At 44.5% G+C, this 23,518-nt stretch overlaps 1 protein-coding gene across 2 annotated transcripts in view; it reads right to left on the bottom strand.

Moving 5' to 3' along the window:
* Positions 1-427: 427 nt before the first annotated feature.
* LOC126426720 (ankyrin repeat domain-containing protein 65-like) overlaps positions 428-23,518 on the bottom strand; it is a 128,014-nt gene continuing 104,923 nt past the window's right edge. For both annotated transcript variants that reach the window (XM_050088641.1, XM_050088642.1), the window contains exon 4: positions 428-914. In XM_050088641.1, the coding sequence (XP_049944598.1) occupies positions 530-914 (385 nt within the window). In that variant the 3' untranslated portion in view covers positions 428-529. The remainder of the gene's footprint in view (positions 915-23,518) is intronic.

Below are 23,518 nucleotides of genomic sequence, written 5' to 3'. Positions count from 1 at the left end.
CTACTACTATGTCATTGTTATTAAACACAACAGGTACGGTAGAGTAGAATGTTTGCTGAATATGGAGAAGTAAATTGAGTCTGGTATCAGGAGCGAGAATTCTTGTGATACAACTGATATAGCATTAATCTCGGTATGTTGCAAATTAGAATAGTCTGATGCAGCACCTTGCTGACTGGTATGAAATACTTTTCAGCGATAAGATATTATAGAGCAGTTGTGTTTGTTCACAATGAACTGTTGACTTTTGCCATGTTTACTCTGGAAGTGTACTCGAGACATTCTTGTTGACAGAAGGATTGTCCGTTGTTACCTGAATTATTTTGCTGTTATCTGGAGTTGTCCGGGTTTTGCTACAACGTTCCTTAGAGTATGTGTGTGCTGTATGTTACTTGAGGAGGCCTGCAATTAGTGAGTCACAATGGGATTGAGTTTTTTGGATCTTTATTTAAAAAATTATGAATATTGCTCTCCTACAAACTCTTTCAGTTCCTGTTTTTTTTGCACAGAGTTCGCTGGACTGCCTGCCTCATGACAGCATCTCCACCAGCCGCCTGTGGTTGTACTGCCTGGCGAAGTCCAGCGCTGTCTCCCCACCACGAGTTGTGGCCCCCCTGTCGGCCCCCGCGACGAGCAGCGCAGCCGCCACTTCTGCGCGGCCATTGGCTGCCGCGTGATGCAGCGGCGTCCACCCACCGTCACCCCTGGCGTCCACCGCCGCACCCGCCCCCACCAGCAGCCTCGCCGCCTCGACGTCTGCCCTGTCTGCTGCCCAGTGCAGGGCGGTCCACCCCCTCCACTCGTCCCTCGCCCCCACGTCGGCCCCTGCGGCGATCAGCGCCCTCAGCTGCCCCACTGGCCCCTCCTCAGCCGCCTGGACCAGCCTCCTGCCCCTCTCCCCTGCAGAGAGGCTCCTGCACAAAACACACAAACTGCCACTCTCTGCTACAAACACACAACACACAGAATGGGGAAAACAGCCACACGAGGAAACAACTGCTGCGAATACAAATCTGTTCTGAAACAAACCTACCGTATTCCCCCTCCCACAGTACAAAACAGTGCGCAGTTGTGTGGATGTATTAAATTACAGCAAATCTGTTCCATCTCCCGCATTAGAAAATCTTCATTCATCGTCCATTACAAATAGCATTATACAACCTCTGAAAGAATTTCATGACCACATTTTGTCACACTCATTCCTGCAAGTTGAAAGGTGGCTACACTGAGCCACAGCGCCAGAGATTGCACCAAAGAGTTTTATTCCGCCGCCTCCACTGGCAGTTCTTGTCGAGATGTGGCAGTAGTCAGTGCTTGCTGAGATGTCGTAGTAAAGAGTTCTTGTCGAGAGGTCGTGGTGGAGTGTGCTTGTTGAGGTGTGGTAGTAGCGAGTCGGTGTTGAGATGTTTTAGTAGGGAGTGCTTGTTCCATGTTTTATGCAGTTGCTTGATGGGCTAGACAGCAGATGTTGTTCTAATGGAGATATTGTAATGATTAGAGTGCTTTTCATCAATATATATGAAGGTAACAAAACTCGCTTTTTTTCTCATTATTTCAATGTCTTGAATAATGCGTCATTACAGGTTCAGTCAACAAAGCATCTGGCTTGTCTTCTTGTATTAGAGTGTAATTCTGGTTTTCTTGCGTAATTATAGTATTTCTATTTTCTTTAATTAGGCTACTTCAGTATAAATGACATTTAAAATTTCTTGTCTTATTGAAGAAGAACTGTGCCAGATGTGTACGTTGAATCACACTTCCACACACAGAACAGCTACACTTGTGCTTTGTTGGCTTCGTAGATTTTATACTTGCTGGGGACTTCATTAATTAATTGTGTTAACGGAAATTTTCTTTCATTCTTTGTTGTTGTTGTTCTATGCAGTCTTTGCCTGTACAAAATGTTCACTACATGAGCCCACAAGAGAAAACTGCTCTGTGTGATCATCGGTTTACATGCAAACTGACACTTCGATAATGCAAATACCAGGAATCGTGTTATAGTACAATACACAGCCATTACGCTTACATATTCAAATTTATTGTAATAAATGAAACCTCAGAAAGCAGCATCCTCCTTTAAATGACACGACGAAAGTTTTCTCACTTCGCTACTATCTGGGAATGCAATCCAGCAAGTAAAGACGAAATATCTCAAGTATGGTTTCAGTCACAAGTAACAAAGAGTGTCCAAGTTGAAACTTGAAATGATCTGCCATAAAGTTTTGCTTCCCGGAGATTCGAACGCAGCACTTAATCGGATGGTTAACTAAGCAGAATGAAACGCCAGAAACCGTCATTTTTAACCAGCAATGAGATGACAAACTGAAACCAGGAGACGAAAGTGTTTTGTGTTATGGGCATTCGAAACCAACACCTATCGACACGGACCTCTAGTCACGTGTAGACGTTATATAATGACTTACTTCGTTAGCAGCGAAATGTGCGCATTTCTGTATTGTAAATACGATTATGAAAATATTCTGCTGACTAGCAATCGAACCCTGGACACACAGTTGTTGACTACATACAAAGATACCTCGACTGTACTACTCTCTTTCACCAGTAGCTAGGAGTGGCATGTTTGAAAGGGACACGAAAGGGACGAAAAGCTGCCCGTCTGACTTGGGACTCGAAACCAGTACCACCATTATTGTTAACAAAGCCCAGAGAATCGGTAAAATCAGAATAATTTCTCACATGTATTTTGCTGAGCTCATGTTGCAACTTAAAGTGACATGCCAGGATTCGAACCCAGGGATGTGTCTCTTGTGAACGTCTTTATGACTTTGCAGACAAGTGGAGACAATGAAGCAGTGGAAATGCATCATCTGAAAGTGATCAAACGTGACGAAAAGGGAGATCCGAGTTCGAATTCCAGTCCATCGTCAATATTTTCCACGTCTCAGGCTCGAATACAGTAAGAGTCAAGTGCGCTGCGGCCTTGTACAGCAATTGGCTCATTGATTTAAAAAAAATATCGCTTAAGAAAGGTGACTGGTGACAGAGTTTCGACCCGGCGTGACTTCCGCCTCTGTCAGGGCCCAACCTGTAGCGACTCTCCTCCAGGCTACCAGAGGTGGGAGAGATGCTGCTTATGCTTGGTATAAATGATTGCCGGATGTGAGAAACGAACCCAGACCTTCAGCATATGTAACAAGAATCATTTCAACTTTTTCCTAACTAGCAACTACTACCACGAATTAAAATTCATGCGAGTTGCGGTATTCGAATCCAGTACACGCAGACTAGAAACTCGCGCCCTTAACCCCTTTTCTTTCATTCAATTTTTTAACCATTCCGAGGTCTGGCCACGACGCCTCCCCCATACCTGTCACCGAGTCGCTGCGCTATTTTCGCGCATTATTTTTTATTTTTTTTATTTCTAATTTTTTTTATTTTTAGCACTTCATCTGAAAGACCGTGTCTGCACACAAACTAACTCAGCTGAGAGCGACGCCTTCCAAGCTGTGTTCACGATGGTTTGCTTTCCGATTTATTTCTCAACATCTTGTAACTCGCCCAATGCCTCAGTTCCCGAGGCTCGTTTGGAAAGCTGGTCTTCTGCCATCACTGACCACTGCACGCGCTGGAAGCTCCGTGCTGCGATTCCTGATACAGCGGGTGACGATGAATGTAACGCAGAACAGCAGAAATCAGCGCAGTCGCTTCTGGCTAAAAGGAGTTTCGACATACGGAACGAAGTGAAATAAAGTGTCCTAAAAAGTACCACGTGTTCTGTCGTGAGGACCAGCTTTTCCTCCGAGATTCCTTCAACACAAAATAGAGTGCTTCTGACCTATGTATTTCAAATTAGATTTCTGTTTCCTTAAAAATAAATAAGTCAGTAAGAAACACCGTTTAACACAAAAGAGCTTAAGGACGATACATTACGATGTTCTTGCGTTACGCCTTTTTCTATTCAGTTTGCACACTGTTTCACGTAACTGTATGTACTGAAACATGTTGCGAAGTTCCTCTCGCAGTTTCCCGCCTCCGCGACGCACGCGCCGCCCCGTGGCCCGCTCGTGCCCGGCGTGGGTGCGGCGACCCACCCAGCGTCCGCCCGTCTCGCTTCCCTCTGCTGGCAGGTGGTGCGTTGTCTGTCCTCTTAGCCAGTTTACAGCATTCCTTTATTCACACGGCACGTCGCTACGATTCAAGAAAATTGGAAGGCAAGGTACTGGGAGTAGAGTTCGTGTTATTGTGGCTAACAATTGTCCGATAACTCACCAGGTGTCCTTCACTTGAGCGCGTACCAACCTCGCCTGCTGTCATGTCGTAATTCTCTCACGTGCTGCCGACCACCCAGGTGGACTGCCTCTAGTTTCGCTTTGGTTGCTACTTTCCTGTTTACTGCCCTCTACCGAGTAGTTTTCACACTTGTTGGTAGGTGAGGGGTGCCGATGTTTGTCCAGATGGCCCTCCAGCCGTAGTGCGGCTACTTTTGTACAGTCACGTTTCCGCTTTTGCTTCTCATTAATTCCACGCACATGTTCTTGACTTTTACCATATTCGACGGCCAACTCTGGTTTGAGTATAACTGAGTTGGAATCAAAATTGTTCAAAATGATAAAAGCCATTGGCGACGTGCCGTACATCTGTGGGTGGATTCGAAGCAGTGGGAGTAATTTCGTCTGGTAAGTGCGGCGTGAGGGGCGTGTGTGTCTTCTTCCGCATCTCGTGTGTGTTACACACGAATATAGTTTCTCACTTTCTCCCAAAGTCGGCGATATTTAATTCCCCCGTTTCCGCCCGAGATGGTCAACGTGTCAAACTTTATCTTAAAAATATTACCACGAGTTACAAAATGGCGCAAAGCTGACAGAAATCTTGCTGCTCTTTCATGTGGAATGGGTAAAACTTGTGCCACACAGTTGACTTTAGAGACCATGTACATATGTGCAAAGTGTGGCCTTTGGATGTCGTCATGTCTTCTCTATCTTCTTTGACTCCAACTGGCACGCTGGCAAGTCCTTTCTTAGAGTTTGCAGCTGCAGTACGATTTACGTTAGACCTGTAGTCCAGAGGCAGAACTTGGACTGAGGTCTCGCGTGGTTTAGTGTTGCTTAGCTTTGAACCTGATGCAAGTTTGGATTTGCTGGTGACCTGCAGTGCCTTCTCCCAGTCGCTGTCGCCAACGATCACTACATCCACGTCACCTGTGTACGCCCTACACACGATATTCTGGCGGTATGTGTGTGTGTGTGTGCGTGCAGCCCTCGTAGCTGTTTCTGCAGAGCGGCTAGCAGGGCCTCAGCGCCAGTGGCGAACGAGGCCCTCCACACAGCACCACCTCTCGTCGCACACAACTCTTGAGTGCGAGCTGCCTTGTTAGCCGACCACTCACTGATCATGACTTGCAAACTGCTGTTCTTCAACATTATACCAATTACCTTGACAAAATATTGCAGAAAATCAAGTACGGCCATTGTTTCACGAAGCCACTGGTGACTCTCCCTATCGAAAGCATTCCCGAAATCGAGCGACATTACGGCGCACTCGAGCGTGACAACATGTGCCGCAGCTACCATGTCGCTATATTCACGGACAGTTTGAATACTTTATCTGCCTCTACCCACCGTAGTTCGATACGGGCCAGTCACCTCATGCATTATCTGTAACCGCCATTCAGGGCAGTAACTGATCTCAAGAGTCCCTTTAGTGAGCCATAGTGTCAGTGTCGTCGTAACTGCAGTCTGCGTCACGTCTGCTGTGCAGCGAGCTACCTTAATTTAAGTATTAACTGTATTTTTTTACTTGTCACTGCTTCTTTCGTGTGTTTTTGCATTTAGGAAGCTTTAATTGTCGAGTGTTCCATAGATTTCGTGTTTGTTTTGAATACAGTCAGAGTGTCCCTTTAGTCAGCCATAGTGCCAGCAGTGCTAGTGTTTTGAATACAGTCCTTAGACAGGTAGGGCTTTTTTCATTGTTTTCTATAAGAAGTGTCTGGTAACCACAGTTTAGTCAGCTATCAGCCGCCTTTACTGGATTAGCAGTCTAGTTAAAAGTTGATTAACTCTCTACAGTAAATTGATTCCTTAGGACGGATAGGATGTGTGACTGCTGTGTACAGAGGCAGGGGGAGCTGGCCACTGTTCGCGAACAGCTGAGCGTGTTGATGGCCGCGGTCAGCCGTCTTCAGGCTTCTGCCTCGGAGTGTAGCGGCAGTGGGGAGTCTGGTACACCCCAGGTGTTACATGCTTCACCCACTGTCCCTGCTGTCGAGACATCTTCGTGGGTACCGGGCGCGGTTGGGCCTCCCTCTCCCCAAGGGGAGTGGCGGGTTCAGCGGCGTTCGCGGCGCACGAGGCGGAGGGTCAATGTGGAGGCTGGCCGTGTGGCATCGCCCACTCTGCCTGTGAGTGGACATGTGGCCGCTCCTTCAGCAAGGTCCGAGCAGGCACACAGGGGGGAGGGGTTTATTAGTTGTTGGGAGCTCCAACGTTAGGCTTCGGGAAAAAGCGGAAAGGTCGGGGAACAACGCCAGTGTTCACTCTGTCTGCTTGCCGCGGGGTCTCACCCGAGATGTGGAGGAGGCCCTGCCGGCGGCGATAGAGAGCACTGGGTGCACCCGACTGCAAACTGTTGCTCATGTCGGCACCAATGACTCCTGCCGTCTGGGTTCAGAGGTCGTCCTCAGTTCGTACAGGCGGTTGGCGGAATTGGTAAAGGCGGAAAGCCTCGCCCGCGGGGTGGAATCTGAGCTAACTATTTGTAGTGTCGTTCCCAGAACCGATCGCGGTCCTCTGGTTTGGAGCCGAGTGGAAGGCTTAAACCAGAGGCTCAGACGATTCTGCGGAGATCTGGGGTGCAAATTTCTCGACCTCCGCTATCGGGTGGAGAAACGTAGGGTCCCCCTGAATAGGTCAGGCGTCAGGAAGCGGCTACAAGGGTAGCGGAGTATGTGTGGAGTGCACATGTGGGTTTTTTAGGTTAGAGAATTCCCTCCCTAGGCCCGACAAGACCCTTCTTGAGACGCGACAAGGTAGTAGTAGGCAAAACGCAATGGGCAATAACAATATTAATAAGCTATTAGTAAACTGCAGGAGCGTCTATAGAAAGGTCCCAGAAATGCTCTCATTAATAAACTGTCACAATGCCCACATAGTACTAGGGACAGAAAGTTGGCTGAAACCAGATGTAAACAGTAATGAAATTCTAAACTCAGATTGGAATGTATACCGCAGAGACAGGCTGGACAGTGAAGGGGGAGGCGTGTTTATAGCGATAAGAAGTGCAATAGTATCGAAGGAAATTGACGGAGATCCGAAATGTGAAATGATTTGGGTGAAGGTCACGGTTAATGCAGGCTCAGACATGGTAATTAGATGTCTCTATAGGCACCCTGGCTCAGCAGCTGTTGTGGCTGAGCACCTGAAGGATAATTTGGAAAATATTTCGAGTAGATTTCCCCACCATGTTACAGTTCTGGGTGGAGATTTTAATTTGCCACATATAGACTGGGAGACTCAAACGTTCATAACGGGTGGCAGGGACAAAGAATCCAGTGAAAATTTTTAAGTGCTTTATCTGAAAAGTACCTTGAGCAGTTAAACAGAGAACCGACTCGTGGCGATAACATTAGACCTTCTGGTGACAAACAGACCCGAACTATTTGAAACAGTTAACGCAGAACAGGGAATCAACTACCATAAACTGGTTACTGCATCGATGATTTCAGCCGTAAATAGAAATATTAAAAAAGGTAGAAAGATTTCTCTGTTTAGCAAAAGTGACAAAAAGCAGATTTCAGAGTACCTAATAGCTCAACACAAAAGTTTTGATTTAAGTACAGACAGTGTTGAGGATCAGTGGACAAAGTTCAAAACCATCGTACAATATGCGTTAGATGAGTATGTGCCAAGCAAGATCGTAACAAATGGGAAAGAGCCACCGCGGTACAACAACCGAGTTAGAAAACTGCTGCGGAAACAAAGGGAACTTCACAGCAAACACAAACATAGCCAACGCCTTGCAGACAAACAAAAATTACGCGAAGCGAAATGTAATGTGACGAGGGCCATGCGAGAGGCGTTCAATGAATTCGAAAGTAAAGTTCTATGTACTGACTTGGCAGAAAATCCTAAGAAATTTTGGTCTTGTGTCAAAGCGGTAGGTGGATCAAAACAAAATGTCCAGACACTCTGGGCCCAAAATGGTACTGAAACAGAGGATGACAGACTAAAGGCCGAAATACTAAATCTCTTTTTCCAAACCTGTTTCACAAAGGAAGAATGCACTGTAGTTCCTTCTCTAGATTGTCGCACAGATGACAAAATGGTAGATATCGAAGTAAACGACAGAGGGATAGAGAAACAATTAAAATCGCTCAGAAGAGGAAAGGCCGCTGGACCTGATGGGATACCAGTTCGATTTTACACAGAGTACGCGAAGGAACTTGCCCCCCTTCTTGCAGCGGTGTACCGTAGGTCTCTAGAAGAGCGTAGTGTTCCAAAGGATTGGAAAAGGGCACAGGTCAGGTTTTCAAGAAGGGACGTCCAACAGATGTGCAGAACTATAGACGAGTATCCCTAACGTCGATCAGTTGTAGAATTTTGGAACACGTATTATGTTCGAGTATAATGACTTTTCTGGAAACTAGAAGTCCACGAGAGTCAGAGGGCCATAGACACGGGTTCCCAGGTAGATGCCGTGTTTCTTGACATCCGCAAGGCGTTCGATACAGTTCCTCACAGTCGTTTAATGAACAAAGTAAGAGCATATGGACTATCAGACCAATTGTGTGACTGGACTGAAGAGTTCCTAGATAACAGAACGCAGCATGTCGTTCTCAATGGAAAGAAGTCTTCCGAAGTAAGAGTGATTTCAGGTGTGCCGCAGGGGAGTGTCATAGGACCATTGCTGTTCACAATATACATAAATGACCTTGTGGATGACATCGGAAGTTCACTGAGGCTGTTTGCGGATGATGCTGTGGTATGTCGAGAGGTTGGAACGATGGAAAATTGTACTGAAATGCAGGAGGATCTGCAGCGAATTGACGCATGGTGTAGGGAATGGCAATTGAATCTCAATGTAGACAAGTGTAATGTGCTGCTAATACACAGAAAGAAAGATCCCATATTATTTAGCTACAATATAGCAGCTCAGGAACTGGAAGCAGTTAATTCCATAAATTATCTGGGAGTACGCATTAGGAGTGATTTAAAATGGAATGATCATATAAAGTTGATCGTCGGTAAAGCAGATGCCAGACAGATTCATTGGATGAATCCTAAGGAAACGCATTCCGAAAACAAAGGAAGTAGGTTACAGTACGCTTGTTCGCCCACTGCTCGAATACTGGTGAGCAATGTGGGATCCGTACCAGATAGGGTTGATAGAAGAGAGAGAGAAGATCCAACGGAGAGCAGCGCGCTTCGTTACAGGATCATTTAGTAATCGCGAAAGCGTTACGGAAATGATAGGTACACTCCAGTGGAAGACTCTGCAGGAGAGACGCTCAGTAGTTCAGCACGGACTTTTGTCGGAGTTTCGAGAACATACCTTCACCGAGGAGTCAAACAGTATATTGCTCCATCCTACGTCTCGTGAAGAGACGGTGAGTATAAAATCAGAGAGATTAGAGCGCACACAGAGGCATACCGACAATCCTTCTTTCCACGAACAATACGAGACTGGAATAGAAGGGAGAACAGATAGAGGTACTCACGGTACCCTCCGCCACATCATCTAACTTAAAACTAACTTACGCTAAGGACGACACACACGCCCATCCCAGAGGGAGGACTCGAACCTCCGACGGGGGCAGCCGCGCAGACCGCGCGGCGAACGGTGGAAAGTATCAACACAAAGCCATCATCAGACGTGACGAAAAGGGAGATCCGAGTTCGAATCTCAGTCCAGCACCGATATTTTCCACATCTCATGCCGAAATAAAATAAGAATCAGCTGCCCAGTGATCTTGCACGATGAGTGGCACATTCATCAAAAAACACTCTCGCGTAAGAAAGCTTACTGGTGACTGGCTTTCAACCTGGCATGATTAGGCCTCCGCCATGGCCCAACCTATAAGGACTCTCGCGCAACAAGTAGCAAAGTGACGTCTCTTATGTCCGTTTGCAACCACAGTGCAACACTACATTTTTCGAATGCCGTCACCAGAGGTGAAGATGTGCTGTTTGTACTTCTTAAATTGATTGCCTTATGTGAGAACCTAGCCCCGACCATCACAAGAATCATTCCAAATGAACACCCGTCTGGACAGAGCATTGGTTCATGACTGTGTCTTTATGTAGGCCTTTGCACACTAATGGAAAATTCCGATTCCATGGAGGTCGATTACAACCTGTTGGAAACGTTTCTCTGTTGGTCCACATCGACAGTCACTGGCCACCTTGGCTACCTAAGGCGTGCTGCTGACTTGGTTCTGTTATCGCCGAAATGAGATCACGTCAAGGGGCAGCTGCACGAACGGGCACCGAGCGGGGTGGCGCAGTGGCTAGACACTGGACTCGCATTCGGGAGGACGACGGTTCAATCTCGCGTCCGGCCATCCTGATTTAGGTTTTCCGTGATTTCCCTAAATCACTCCAGGCTAATGCCGGGATGGTTCCTCTGAAAGGGCACGGCCACTTCCTTCCCTAATCCGATGAGACCGATGACCACGCTGTCTGGTCTCCTTCCCCAAAACCAACGAACCAACCAACCAACCAACCAACCAACCAACCAACCAACCAACCAACCAACCAACCAACCAACCAACCAACCACGAACGGGCAACACGGTATAGTGCGCAGATTTCTGCAGGATGTCTCTCCATTTGCGATTCTAGGCTCATAATATTTCGGGTCTATTCACAAATTTGTGTAAACCCAAAGACCAGATATCGAACATACTCTCGTCTTTGGTTTCGAAATTGCATTTCGTCTCGCATAATTGCATTCCTGCTGAATTTTATGGGGAGAGTACTGAAGCATGTAAGCAACCAGGGTAGATTATACCTAAAAACTGGACAAGTTTCTGTCAAAACTTAAATCGTGTTTGCAGGTGCTAGTAACATAATAATTGGTTGGATGAAAACGTGCACTTTTGAGATGCAGCAAACAGCTGAAACTAACCAATAATGTGGATTTAAAAAAATAACTTCACTGCCTCAGCGAGGAAGATTAATAAAAGCCAAATAAGTATTGTTCTGCAAGGCGATTAAGGCCCGACTGTCAGGAAGGTGGAAATAAAATAAAATCTGAAACTAACAACATATTTTAGTCTACTGTACTCTCATCAGTGTATTTTACTTCGCTTGATAGCTCGCGGCCACAGAAATCAATTTTGTTTTCGTTTGACGTGAGAGCAATAAACGAAGAGGAGACAGCACAATCACTAAACGTAAACGCAGGTCACGTGGAGGTCAGCCACCTCCCCACCACAACTCACAAGGAGACGGCACGACCACGGGGTCGGGGATTTGTCCGAAATTTTGCGTGGACCCCTAACACCTCACGTGGTTAAAATATTAGAACGCACTACTCGGAAAATCCCGAGAAAAATCGATCCAAAGTTTCTCAGGTGCCTTATGAGTATAAAATGTTGGTCCAGTGCCGAGCCGCCGTTTCGCCTAGTCATTGTGGTATTATTTTGTGAATAGGAAATTTTCTACGAACTCCAGACTACATTCCATTCATCTGGCTTATTCCCTTTCGCGTACCACTTGCAACCTGATTGACAGAGATGAACATCAATTTGTCTGTGGAAATGCAGATAATATATGGTTGTCAATCAGAAAAAAATTAGCAACTATGCAGAGAAAACCGCCGTATTTGATAACGCCAACGTGCCTTTTATACCCGGAAAAAGAATTATACCCCACCTCAAAGAAAAATGCCGTCAACTGGTTGAAGGGACACGCGGTATTTTACCTGCTGTCCAGTAAAGAAAGGAGCAAAGGAGATTGTTGGACGTTAATCTCCGATCAGCATCACAAGCTACTACGCATAAATAATTACTATGATACATACGCCAACTTCCTCAGAAGAAGCGTCATGTGAACTCCATTTTCGATTATGCGATTCAGAACATGAAGAAACGAGAGACAATTTGATCTTTGAAAACCAAATACGATCAAGTGACGAACATCACTATCTGGTTTAGGCCTTGATTTCTTCTAAAATGTCAAGGAACCTGTAATTAATTTTCGTTTGTTTTATTACTTTTAAATGTTAGTTGATAATTATGTACTACTGTGGAATGTTATGACCAATTTTAAAAAATGGTTAGGGCTCGGACTCTTATGCCAGAGGCCTTGGGTTCTTTTTCTTCTGATTTTTTCTTTTGTTATTCCACCAATTATTCAAAAAGTTTCTCAAACTTACACTATTTTAGCTCAAGAATGTAAAGTTTTCATTCTGAAAAATATTCGTGCTCGTTATTCTATTTCGTTTCATGGGGTTTCGAGGTTTAGAGGGGCTTTGTAAGGGCCCCCTTGGGATTGTAACGGCCATCTGGGCATAGGACTGTGCGCGAGCCGTGAGAAGTAAACGGCAGTTTGTTTTTCGACTTCGTCGTGAACAGACATGCCCGTTTCAAATTTCGACGTGTTATTCCGATCCGCGGTTAAACACGTCGACTGAAGAAGTTGCTGGCTCATCTGGAATAGGAGAAGAAATTCCTGAAGAATCCGTTCATAGGGACCTATCAAAATTACGATTGAAGGGCGCAGTGATGTATTATGAAAAGCTGTCGACGGAAAATATTTTAATTGCATCGACATCTTCGGAAGAAATCTCTCACGATGCTATGTTATTGGCCGGAGAACTTTATAATAATACACTGGAACTTTTGGGTGCAAAAACATTCATAACTGAAGAGGAATTAATTCACGCTCAAGAGGATTGTGAAGAATGTGAGGAGAACGACCGACATTTCGAAGTGCCACAAAATGATTCGTCTCCAGACGAATATAAACCGTCACCGAAAAGATTTAAAAGTGACATGATTCCCTTTGCCCACAAAGTCGTGAATTTTGTGGAAGCAAGACAGCAATATCAGCAAGTTGCGACAAAAAATTTAAGGCAATGGACATTGGCTGCGGCTGCACAATTCGTCGATTTCAAATTCAAGGCGTCTGATCGATAGGTCACGGCATTTAAACAGAAGCACAGAATTTCACAACGCAAGCTCACGAAACTGGTTTCGAAAAAAGAGGCGGCGTCAATGGAGGCCATCCAGGCGTCTGCGGAGGCCTTTCGTCGGCAGACGTGCCGGTTAATCCCTCAATACCACGACGAGGATTATGCGATACATACTGACCCAACAGGTAAATACATGTTTTGTGCGTACAAAATGTTTTTACCGATGTAAAATACATCAATTCAAATTTAATTATAGAAAAAGATATTTACATACACATTCGAATATTGTTTAATATTAAAAATACTATTGTTTTAGGATACCAATATCAATCTCACTGAAAAAGTAAGTAAAACAGTTTTCGTGAAAAAGTCGGATTTGAATGAAGTGACGCATTCGTACACCGCACAATATTCAATAACATTATCCGGAAAACTGCTCCCACATGTCTTCATATGCTTACAAGAAGCGACCGGTCATTTCGGACCTCGTATTCACTAATTAATAGATGGCTATGGCAATACTTATACGAACGTCATCGTAACATCATCGCAGTCCGGGAAAGGAACAACAGTTTTATACATGGATTTTCTCCGCAAATATATAAAATCTTTCGTCGGGGAGAGTAAATATTTACTTCTCATTGACTTGGGGAGTTCAAACGATTCCGGAGACATATGATGCAATTTTTCAAGATGACGAAAATATGCCAACTTGGTCTCTAGAAGTCATACCTCAAAAATGCATTTCTTTGGTGCAACCTTGTGATGTTTACGTTTACAGGCAAGTTAAAAATTTCGTAAAGCGCTTGCACAACTGCAGCGCATTGTAACAGGAGAATCGTGAAATAATTCCCGGGAAGATTGCATCAAAATTCATTCTATAATTCTCCATCAATCATCGTCACCAATATTCCGAGACATGATTCAGTATGACTGGTTTGCCTCAAAATTATCAGGAACATTTTCGTAAATGTTAATGGGGCATGTTTTTCTACGGATTTATTGCAAACGCCCGTTTTCATTTGTTTCGCAAGATGTCGCGAAAATTGCTTTGTTTTTACGATAATTGTCACTGCAGTTCTAGTTTATAATTATTATATGTATAAAAATTGAATTTTTCCCAATCGACTTTGTTATTCTGATAAAAAACCAATGTTTCTCCTCACATACTTTACAATGGAAAATGGAAAACCCACTGCCATGATTTGTGTTGTTGGACAAAAAGAAAGAAATGACAAATGAGGTGACAGATAATTGCAGTCATAAATTACAACATTCAAAGAATGAGGAATCATATTCAGTCTTTAGCAGTAGCACAAATCCGCACCTTCAGCTGGCGGCAGTTCAGCACGCACATTTTCTTCTTCTGCAGCCTGAGGTTCCTCATCATTTCCCAGACCCAAATTAATCATTCAGCAAATCCTTGACGTGTGTTCCTTCCAGAGTAAATTACGTGGACAGAGGAGCAGTCCCGAACAGCGACATCGCAAAGTCCTTCACTGCCTTGTTATGTTTGTCAGTTCCAGCCTTCTAAACGCATCCTTGGGGAGTTCAAGATCTTCCTTCGTATCAGACACCAGATGTTTGCCGTCATATTCTTGTATCTGCTGTACTACTGATTTATTTTTCATGTGCGACTTGCAGGTGAGGTTGGGAACGTGAACTCAACCCATTCCCTCTCTACTAGGAATCCAGTTTCTATCCAATACCCATTCTTTTGAAAACAATTCGGAGCATGTTACCACATTTCTTATTGTGATTCTGATATTTCAGTATTTTCTCGAATTCATTTTCCATATTTTCATGTTTCCATCTTTCAGCTAAAATCGCCTTTGCTGTAACTTTTTTGGAGTTTAAAAGCTTTTTGCTGAGATAACTTAGTTACAGATTATACTCCCTAATGTGTTTTAGCTTAAAACCTATTTTTTGTATATTTATCGGCGGCTTAAGTGGTTCATGGTGTGGGTTCCTGTAGTCATGTCCTAGTTCATGAACCACAGGCAACGTACGAGTGGCCAAGTAAGTGGTCCCGACAGTCGGGATACCAGTTACTTTGGAATAAGGCTGGGCGTCTCGGACATATTCTGAGTCGTGGTCACCTTTGTGCTCATACGGAAAAGACTACCAAATCCACCGGTTAGTCCCTCAGCCGTTAGCGGTAAAACCCAATGGGACTCGGGGCAAGTAAGGCTAGCAACCTGCTTCCCTGGTACTTTAAATATGATGCTGGCAACAATCAGACCAAAATGCCTCGGACCTTTGGAGGTGACGGAGTCCCACCTCTAATTGACAAACCAGGGACTCCTAAGATACGACTCGGCAAACAAATGGTAATGAGATGGGGAGCTATTAATATCAATGGGGGCTACTCTGGGAAGAAGGTAGAGCTGGCAGAGGCTGCAAGTAAGATGGGGCTGGACGTTTTAGCTGTTAGTGACATTCGGGTAAGGGGTGAGAAAGAAGAGGAAGTGGGAGAATACAAGGTCAACCTTTCAGGAGTCAAAGCAGGAATAGCACAATGGGGTGTAGGGCTTTACATCAGGAAAGAAATGGAACCCAGCGTAGTTGCAATAAGGTATGTAAACGAACGACTGATGTGGATAGATTTGACAGTGTCTAGCAAGAAAATTAGGATTGTGTCGGTATATTCGCGTTGTGAAGGGGCAGATCAAGATAAGATGGATAGTTTTTATGAGGCACTCAGTGATGTAATTGTTAGAGTAAAGGACAAGGACAGTGTTCTGCTCATGGGTGATTCTAACGCTAGGATTGGAAACCGAACAGAAGGGTATGAAAAGGTTATGGGTAAATTTGGAGAGGATATGGAGGCCAACAGGAACGGGAAACAACTCTCGGATTTCTGTGCCAGTATGGGCTTAGTAATCACAAACTCCTTTTTTAAACATAAGAACATTCACCGGTATACTTGGGAAGGCAGGGGAACCAGATCTGTCATTGACTATATAATAACAGATCACGAATTCAGGAAGGCTGTGAGGGACACACGTGTATTCAGGGGATTCTTTGATGACACTGATCATTATTTAATCTGCAGTGAAATTGGGATTGTGAGGCCGAAAGTGCAGGAGGTCAGGTCCATATGTAGGAGGATAAGAGTGGAGAAACTTCAGGATAAGGAAATCAAGCAAAAGTACATAACAGCGATCTCAGAAAGGTACCAGTTAGTTGAATGTAGTCAATTACAGTCATTGGAAAAGGAATGGACAAGGTACAGGGACACAGTACTAGAAGTGGCTAAAGAATGTCTTGGAAAAGTAGTGTGTAAATGTAGCTTGGTGGAATGATACAGTCAAGGCAGCCTGTAAAAGGAAAAAGAAGGCGTATCAAAAATGGCTACATACCAGAACATAGGTAGACAGAGAAAATTATGTTGAAGAAAGAAACAAAGCCAAACATAATTGCAGCATCCAAGAAGAAATCGTGGGAAGACTTTGGAAAGAGGTTGGAGACTATGGGTCAAGATGCTGGAAAACCATTCTGGAGTGTAATTAGCAGTCTTCGAAAGGGAGGTAAGAAGGAAATGACAAGTATTTTGGACAGGTCAGGAAAACTGCTGGTGAATCCTGTGGATGCCTTGGGCAGATGGAGGGAATATTTTGAAGAGTTGCTCAAATGCGATTAGTAATGTTTCAGATTTCGAGGTAGAATGGGAAAGGAATGATGACGGAAATAGGATCACATTTGAGGAAGTGGAAAAAATGGTCCATAGATTGCAGTGCAATAAAGCGGTTGGGATGGATGAAATTAAGTCGGAACTCATCAAATACAGTGGAATGTCAGGTCTTAAATGGCTACACAGGATAATTGAAATGGCCTGGGAGTTGGGACAGGTTCCATCAGACTGGACAAAAGCAGTAATCACACCAATCTTTAAACATGGAAACAGAAAATATTGTAACAACTACAGAGGTATCTCTTTAATCAGCGTTGTGGGTAAAATCTTCTCAGGTATTGTTGAAAGGAAAGTGCGAGTATTAGTTGAGGACCAATTGGATGAAAATCAGTGTGTGTTTAGGCCTCAGAGGTTGTCAGGACCAGATCTTTAGCTTACGGCAAATAATGGAGAAGTGTTATGAGTGGAACAGGGAATTGTATCTATCCTTTATAGATCTAGAAAAGGCATATGACCGGGTTCCTAGGAGGAAGTTATTGTCTGTTCTACAAGATTATGGAATAGGAGGCAAACTTTTGCAAGCAATTAAAGGTCTTTACATGGATAGTCAGGCAGCAGTTAGAGTTGACGGTAAATTGAGTTCATGGTTCAGAGTAGTTTCAGGGGTAAGACAAGGCTGCAACCTGTCTCCACTGTTGTTCATATTATTTATGGATCATATGTTGAAAACAATAGACTGGCTGGGTGAGATTAAGATATGTGAACACAAACAGTCTTGCATATGCGGATGACTTAGTTGTGATGGCAGATTCGATTGAAAGTTTGCAAAGTAATATTTCAGAGCTAGATCAGAAATGTAAGGACTATGGTATGAAGATTAGCATCTCCAAAACGAAAGTAATGTCAGTGGGAAAGAAATATAAACGGATTGAGTGCCAAATAGGAGGAACAAAGTTAGAACAGGTGGACGGTTTCAAGTACTTAGGATACATATTCTCACAGGATGGCAACATAGTGAAAGAACTGGAAGCGACGTGTAGCAAAGCTAATGCAGTGAGCGCTCAGCTAAGATCTACTCTCTTCTGCAAGAAGGAAGTCAGTACCGAGACTAAGTTATCTGTGCACCGTTCAATCTTTCGGCCAACTTTGTTGTATGGGAGCGAAAGCTGGGTGGATTCGGGTTACCTTATCAACAAGGTTGAGGTTACGGATGTGAAAGTAGCTAGGATGATTGCAGGTACTAGTAGATGGGAACAATGGCAGGAGGGTGTCCACAATGAGGAAATCAAAGAAAAACTGGGAATGAACTCTATAGATGTAGCAGTCAGGGCGAACAGGCTTAGATGGTGGGGTCATGTTACACGCATGGGAGAAGCAAGGTTACCAAAGAGACTCATGGGTTCAGCAGTAGAGGGTAGGAGGAGTCGGGGCAGACCGAGGAGAAGGTACCTGGATTCGGTTAAGAATGATTTTGAAGTAATAGGTTTAACATCAGAAGAGGCACCAATGTTGGCACTGAATAGGGGATCATGGAGGAACTGTATAAGGGGGGCTATGCTCCAGACTGAACGCTGAAAGGCATAATCAGTCTTAAATGATGATGATGATGATCTATACTTTCTGGCCTGACAATGTCGTATAGTTTTGCTGTAGTGCACCCTGGATCATTACACATTATGCCCCATGTTCGTTTAACATACAATGCCATCGCTTTATACTTTATGTCAGACCCATTCCTCCATTGCTTGGATCCAAAACTGCTGTCTTCACCGGCACTCGAAACAATTCCCCTTTCCACAAGAACTTTGCTAAGGTGGACATGATCGCCTTCTCCACCATTGATGGGATGGGGAGAACCTGTGCTATGTAGTAGGCCTTGGATAAAATATACGTGTTGATAAACAGTATTCTCTGGAACTGGTCTATACTACGTTGACAGTTTTCAATCAAAGCTCCCTTGATTTTTCTTGCCAGCTCCCGTCAAATTATTGCAATCATTTTTAAAAGGGGAGTTGTCAATGCTATTCCAAGAGCTTTGCATTCATTAACATGGTTCACCCACTCAATGCGCAAGTTAGCAAGCCGCTTTATATTTAGAAATTTACTTTTGTTTTCATTTACCCTCGGCACCTGATGCGGAACAGTATTTTGCAAGTACCATCTCTAGTTGCGTCACATCTGTTTGGTCTCTGATGATTACGCCTGCATCGTCAGCGTAAGCGCCTACCACGGTCATGGTAATGCCTGTCAGCCTGTGCTGTGGCTGTCTCAGGGGAGGTTCCAGCGATATAACGAACAGGAGCATGGATAAGGGGCTTCCTTGGGTAACACCCCTTTTTATTTCAATTAGTTGTGTCAGTTGACAGCTAACGGAGATTTGTGCAGTAACACCCATAGCCACGTTCTTGAGGATGTCGATGGTTTTTGGCAGGAAGTCCATTCGACGCATTGTCTCTATCAGGTATTTGTGATTAATTTGATCAAACGCGTTATGGAAGTCTATGAAAAGCGCGTTATGGAAGTCTATGAAAAGCAGTCCACATTTTATGTTACTTGCCTGCGCTAGCGCAATGACATCGCGATACAAAGCCGCAGTTTGTAAAATCGTCCTTCTGAAAGCACAAATCCGCTGTTGGTCTATGATGTCAGCGGTGCATGGTGTAAAGTGCTTGTTAATTTCTCGAGCTATAATTTTATAATCCGAATTTAAAAGCGAAATCGGCCGTAGGTTGTTTATTTTTTTCAACAACGAGACGTCTTAAGTCTCTTGAGTAAGTGAAGTTGTGGATTTGATCCTTTCGACTCAATACACAATTAAAATTTCCTCCTATTAAGTTGGAGGCGGTTTTTCCTCAGTAAAGAAGTTACGCTTTGATTAAAGAATGTGGCTCTTGCAGCTTTATTACTGCTGCCAGAAGAAGCATATAAACTGACTATAGTGACTCCTGCTGCGTTTATTCGAATACCTCACCCCGATTCTAATTTATCAACGTTATGTACGGGGACAGGGACATGTCCCTCGACATGATGTCGAGGGACATGAAAGGGAAGCAGTGGTTGGGAAGGGAGTAAGACAGGGTTGTAGCCTCTCCCCAATGTTGTTCAATCTGTATATTGAGCAAGCAGTAAAGGAAACAAAAGAAAAATTCGGAGTAGGTATTAAAATTCATGGAAAAGAAGTAAAAACTTTGAGGTTCGCCGATGACATTGTAATTCTGTCAGAGACAGCAAAGGACTTGGAAGAGCAGTTGAACGGAAGGGACAGTGTCTTGAAGGGACGATATAAGATGAGCATCAACAAAAGCAAAACGAGGATAATGGAGTGTAGTCGAATCAAGTCAGGTGATGCTGAGGGAATTAGATTAGGAAATGAGACACTTAAAAGTAGTAAAGGAGTTTTGCTATTTGGGGAGCAAAATAACTGATGATGGTCGAAGTAGAGAGGATATAAAATGTAGGCTGGCAATGGCAAGGAAAGCGTTTCTGAAGAAGAGAAATTTGTTAACATCCAGTATTGATATAAGTGTCGGGAAGTCATTTCTGAAAGTATTCGTATGGAGTGTAGCCATGTATGGAAGTGAAACATGGACGATAAATAGTTTGAACAAGAAGAGAGTAGAAGCTTTCGAAATGTGGTGCTACAGAAGAATGCTGAAGATTAGATGGGTAGATCACATAACTAATGAGGAAGTATTGAAGAGGATTGGGGAGAAGAGGAGTTTGTGGCACAACTTGACTAGAAGAAGGGATCGGTTGGTAGGACATGTTCTGAGGCATCAAGGGATCACCAATTTAGTATTGGAGGGCAGCGTGGAGGGTAAAAATCGTAGAGGGAGACCAAGAGATGAATACACTAAGCAGATTCAGAAGGATGTAGGTTGCAGTAGGTACTGGGAGATGAAAAAGCTTGCACAGGATAGAGTAGCATGGAGAGCTGCATCAAACCAGTCTCAGGACTGAAGACCACAACAACAGCATGTACGGGGATGCTTCTCTAACTAAAATGGCCGTGCAACACTCGTTTCAGTGGAAATATTGTAAAAATCGACGTAACTGGACAAATTTAATTGTGGGAATACCACTTCCTGTAGGAGAGCAATATCCGTCGCTGACTCATACAGAAACTGTTTCAGAGCAGCTATTTTAACATCCGACTGTATCCTATTAATGTTTAGCGTGGTAATCATATATGACAAACTTAGGGGAGTGACCTCTTTTCCCGCTAGTCTATCATTTGATGCCACTCCATGCCGGATACTTCCTGAGAATCTGGAGACCACCGTCCCGGTTTGCATTAGAACCTTTCTTTATACTTTTCTTGCGATTTGCATTGACTCTGGCCTTCACCGAATGTCTGCTCCGCCCACCCCCTGAGCAGTTTTCCACTGAGGGCGCCGGCCGAAGTGGCCGCGCGGTTCTGGCGTTGCAGTCTGGAACCGCGAGACCGCTACGGTCGCAGGTTCGAATCCTGCCTCGGGCATGGATGTGTGTGTTGTCCTTAGGTTAGTTAGGTTTAACTAGTTCTAAGTTCTAGGGGACTAATGACCTCAGCAGTTGAGTCCCATAGTGCTCAGAGCCATTTGAACCATTTGAACCACTGAGGGCGGTGTCGGTGGATCTGAGGGGCAGTCGTGTGCCACCATCTCGTCTCGTCTGCCAAAGGCGGCGCAGACGCAGTTTGCGAACGTTCTTCCAACGCCCCGTCACTTCTATGATCACTTTCGTTTGCTGTTTGTGTGTTATTGCTGTAAAACACCGCTTCTTCGCCTTGGGATTTGGGCTGTGACGTCGCCTGTTGTTGACAATCACTCGCTACCTCGTCACGTTTGCTTTCAGTTGCATCTGCGAGTGAATCTGTCTGCGCTGGTCGACGTACGGCTACTGCAGCGCGGGGCTGTGGCGTCACCGAGACGGGCGCATTGCCATCTACCGGCGCGCCCAGCGCTACAGAGTGGGGCTGTGGTGTCACTTTGACCTGTTCCGGTGATGGTGGCGGGTTCGATTTGTCTACTGATGCACTTGACTCAAGAGTTTGAATCTATGCTGACAATATTGTCTGAAACAGTAGTTCCCAGTACTGTTTTCTGAACGTCACCTACAGCTTTCAGCGACAGGCTGGTATCTTCTTCATCTGTGCTACTGCCGTTAAAAGTTCGACGTCTCTTGTTAGTGGCTATACTACTTTTTCCAGCCGGATTGTCTGCAGTGTCTTTCCTGAGTAAAGGTGGAAATGCTTCAAGAGTGTTTTGTGGCCTTTCGTCCACATTTCCCGTAATGCTGGAAAGGTGACCGCCCGTCATTCATTTTCGGTCACAAGATCAGCCAGTGATAACCTTTTACGCTGTAGTAAATTATTCTGCAATACAAACACTTTTTTTGGACAGTTTTGCCGGAGTTGCCCACTTTCATATGTGAAAAATCAAAGTCTGTCCATTGTATATAACGTGCGCTTTGTAGCCACAAACCAAAATATGAGATGGAATGTTCTGTTTGACATGCATATCGACAGAACAAATCTATGCTGGCTTGACCATCGTTCATTACAAATTTGCCTGATGTCACCTTATTTAGATAATACGTCTCTTAAGTAGCAGTTTTCTACCTCAGGGGGGAAATTAAATTCTCTGACTTGTTTATAATCAACATCAGCATTTGAAATGGTAACTCTACTCACCGAATTATCGCGATGGCGGAATTCGGCTTTTCCTTCAAATTTCTGCAAAATCCGTTCCAGCACCAACGAGGAAAGCAGCTTCACAAAAAAGCAGTATTGCTCCAAGTTATAATAAGCAGTGTGCGTCTGGTCCGAAGTAACGCCAATAACGTCAACGATCCAGTCACGAGTTTCCAGTTAACTTGGCTGAACATTACGGCCTGCTTTGTCAAATCCAAATCTTGGGGTAAGCTTTCTGGGAAACGTGGTTGCCATGTCAGCAGTTAACAGCTCGGGAAAACAAGGAAACTAAAATGCTGCATCACCAGAATCAGTTTTACACAACACTGTAACGCGGAGACTGAACGTAAAGTCGTAAAACCCAAACAGAGGCGCCACAGCGCGCCCGCTCAGGACGGCCGCAAGAGCCGCTATTCTGCTATTCTGGTCCCAGACAAACGAAACTTTTGTGTAATTGCTTGTCGAAAGGCTATGAACGATAATGGACACCGCCCAAAGTACAACTGTCCGTATCCAAGTATATTTTTAAATTATTTAGCAGTGCGAACCAAACTGCGATCTCTGTTTACGTTGCTACGCAGAGATACGATCTACGATACAGGGGTTCACTGATGTCGCTTTGAGTACTAAAAACTCAACGGAATTGCCCATTGCTCTGCTTCTTTCGATGCGTTGTATTTATATTTGACTTTTTTTCTTGGAAGGGTAATCGGAAGTTTGCGTCAATGACAGAGTTACCACCACAATCTTATCTTTACAGATACGCACTAACATTGAATTTACTTGCGTTATTACAGTGCCTGTGGTATTCAGAATTACGAAGCAAAGTTCCTGTGCACCTCCGAAGGAACGGGCGAAGCGGCGACTAGAGGTGCTATGAAATACGAGAAACGCTTCCGCAGTCGCGAATACGGACAACCAACAGATGTACAGTGGAATGACGACAGTGAAAGTTTGTGTCGGACCGGGACTCGAAGCCGTGTTTCCCGCTTATCGCGACCGGTCGCAATATCGTATTTACTCGCCGACATCAGGCAAACGACTTCCAGGTAAAATGCCTCACCTGTACAGATGTACGAGCACACGCTGTAGCCGCCGTAGTGCCTGTTCCACTGG

Source organism: Schistocerca serialis, chromosome 11, assembly GCF_023864345.2.
Source record: "Schistocerca serialis cubense isolate TAMUIC-IGC-003099 chromosome 11, iqSchSeri2.2, whole genome shotgun sequence".
Lineage (NCBI taxonomy): Eukaryota > Metazoa > Arthropoda > Insecta > Orthoptera > Acrididae > Schistocerca > Schistocerca serialis.
Note: the sequence above shows the minus strand (reverse complement) of the source record. Positions and strands in the feature narration are given on the sequence as shown.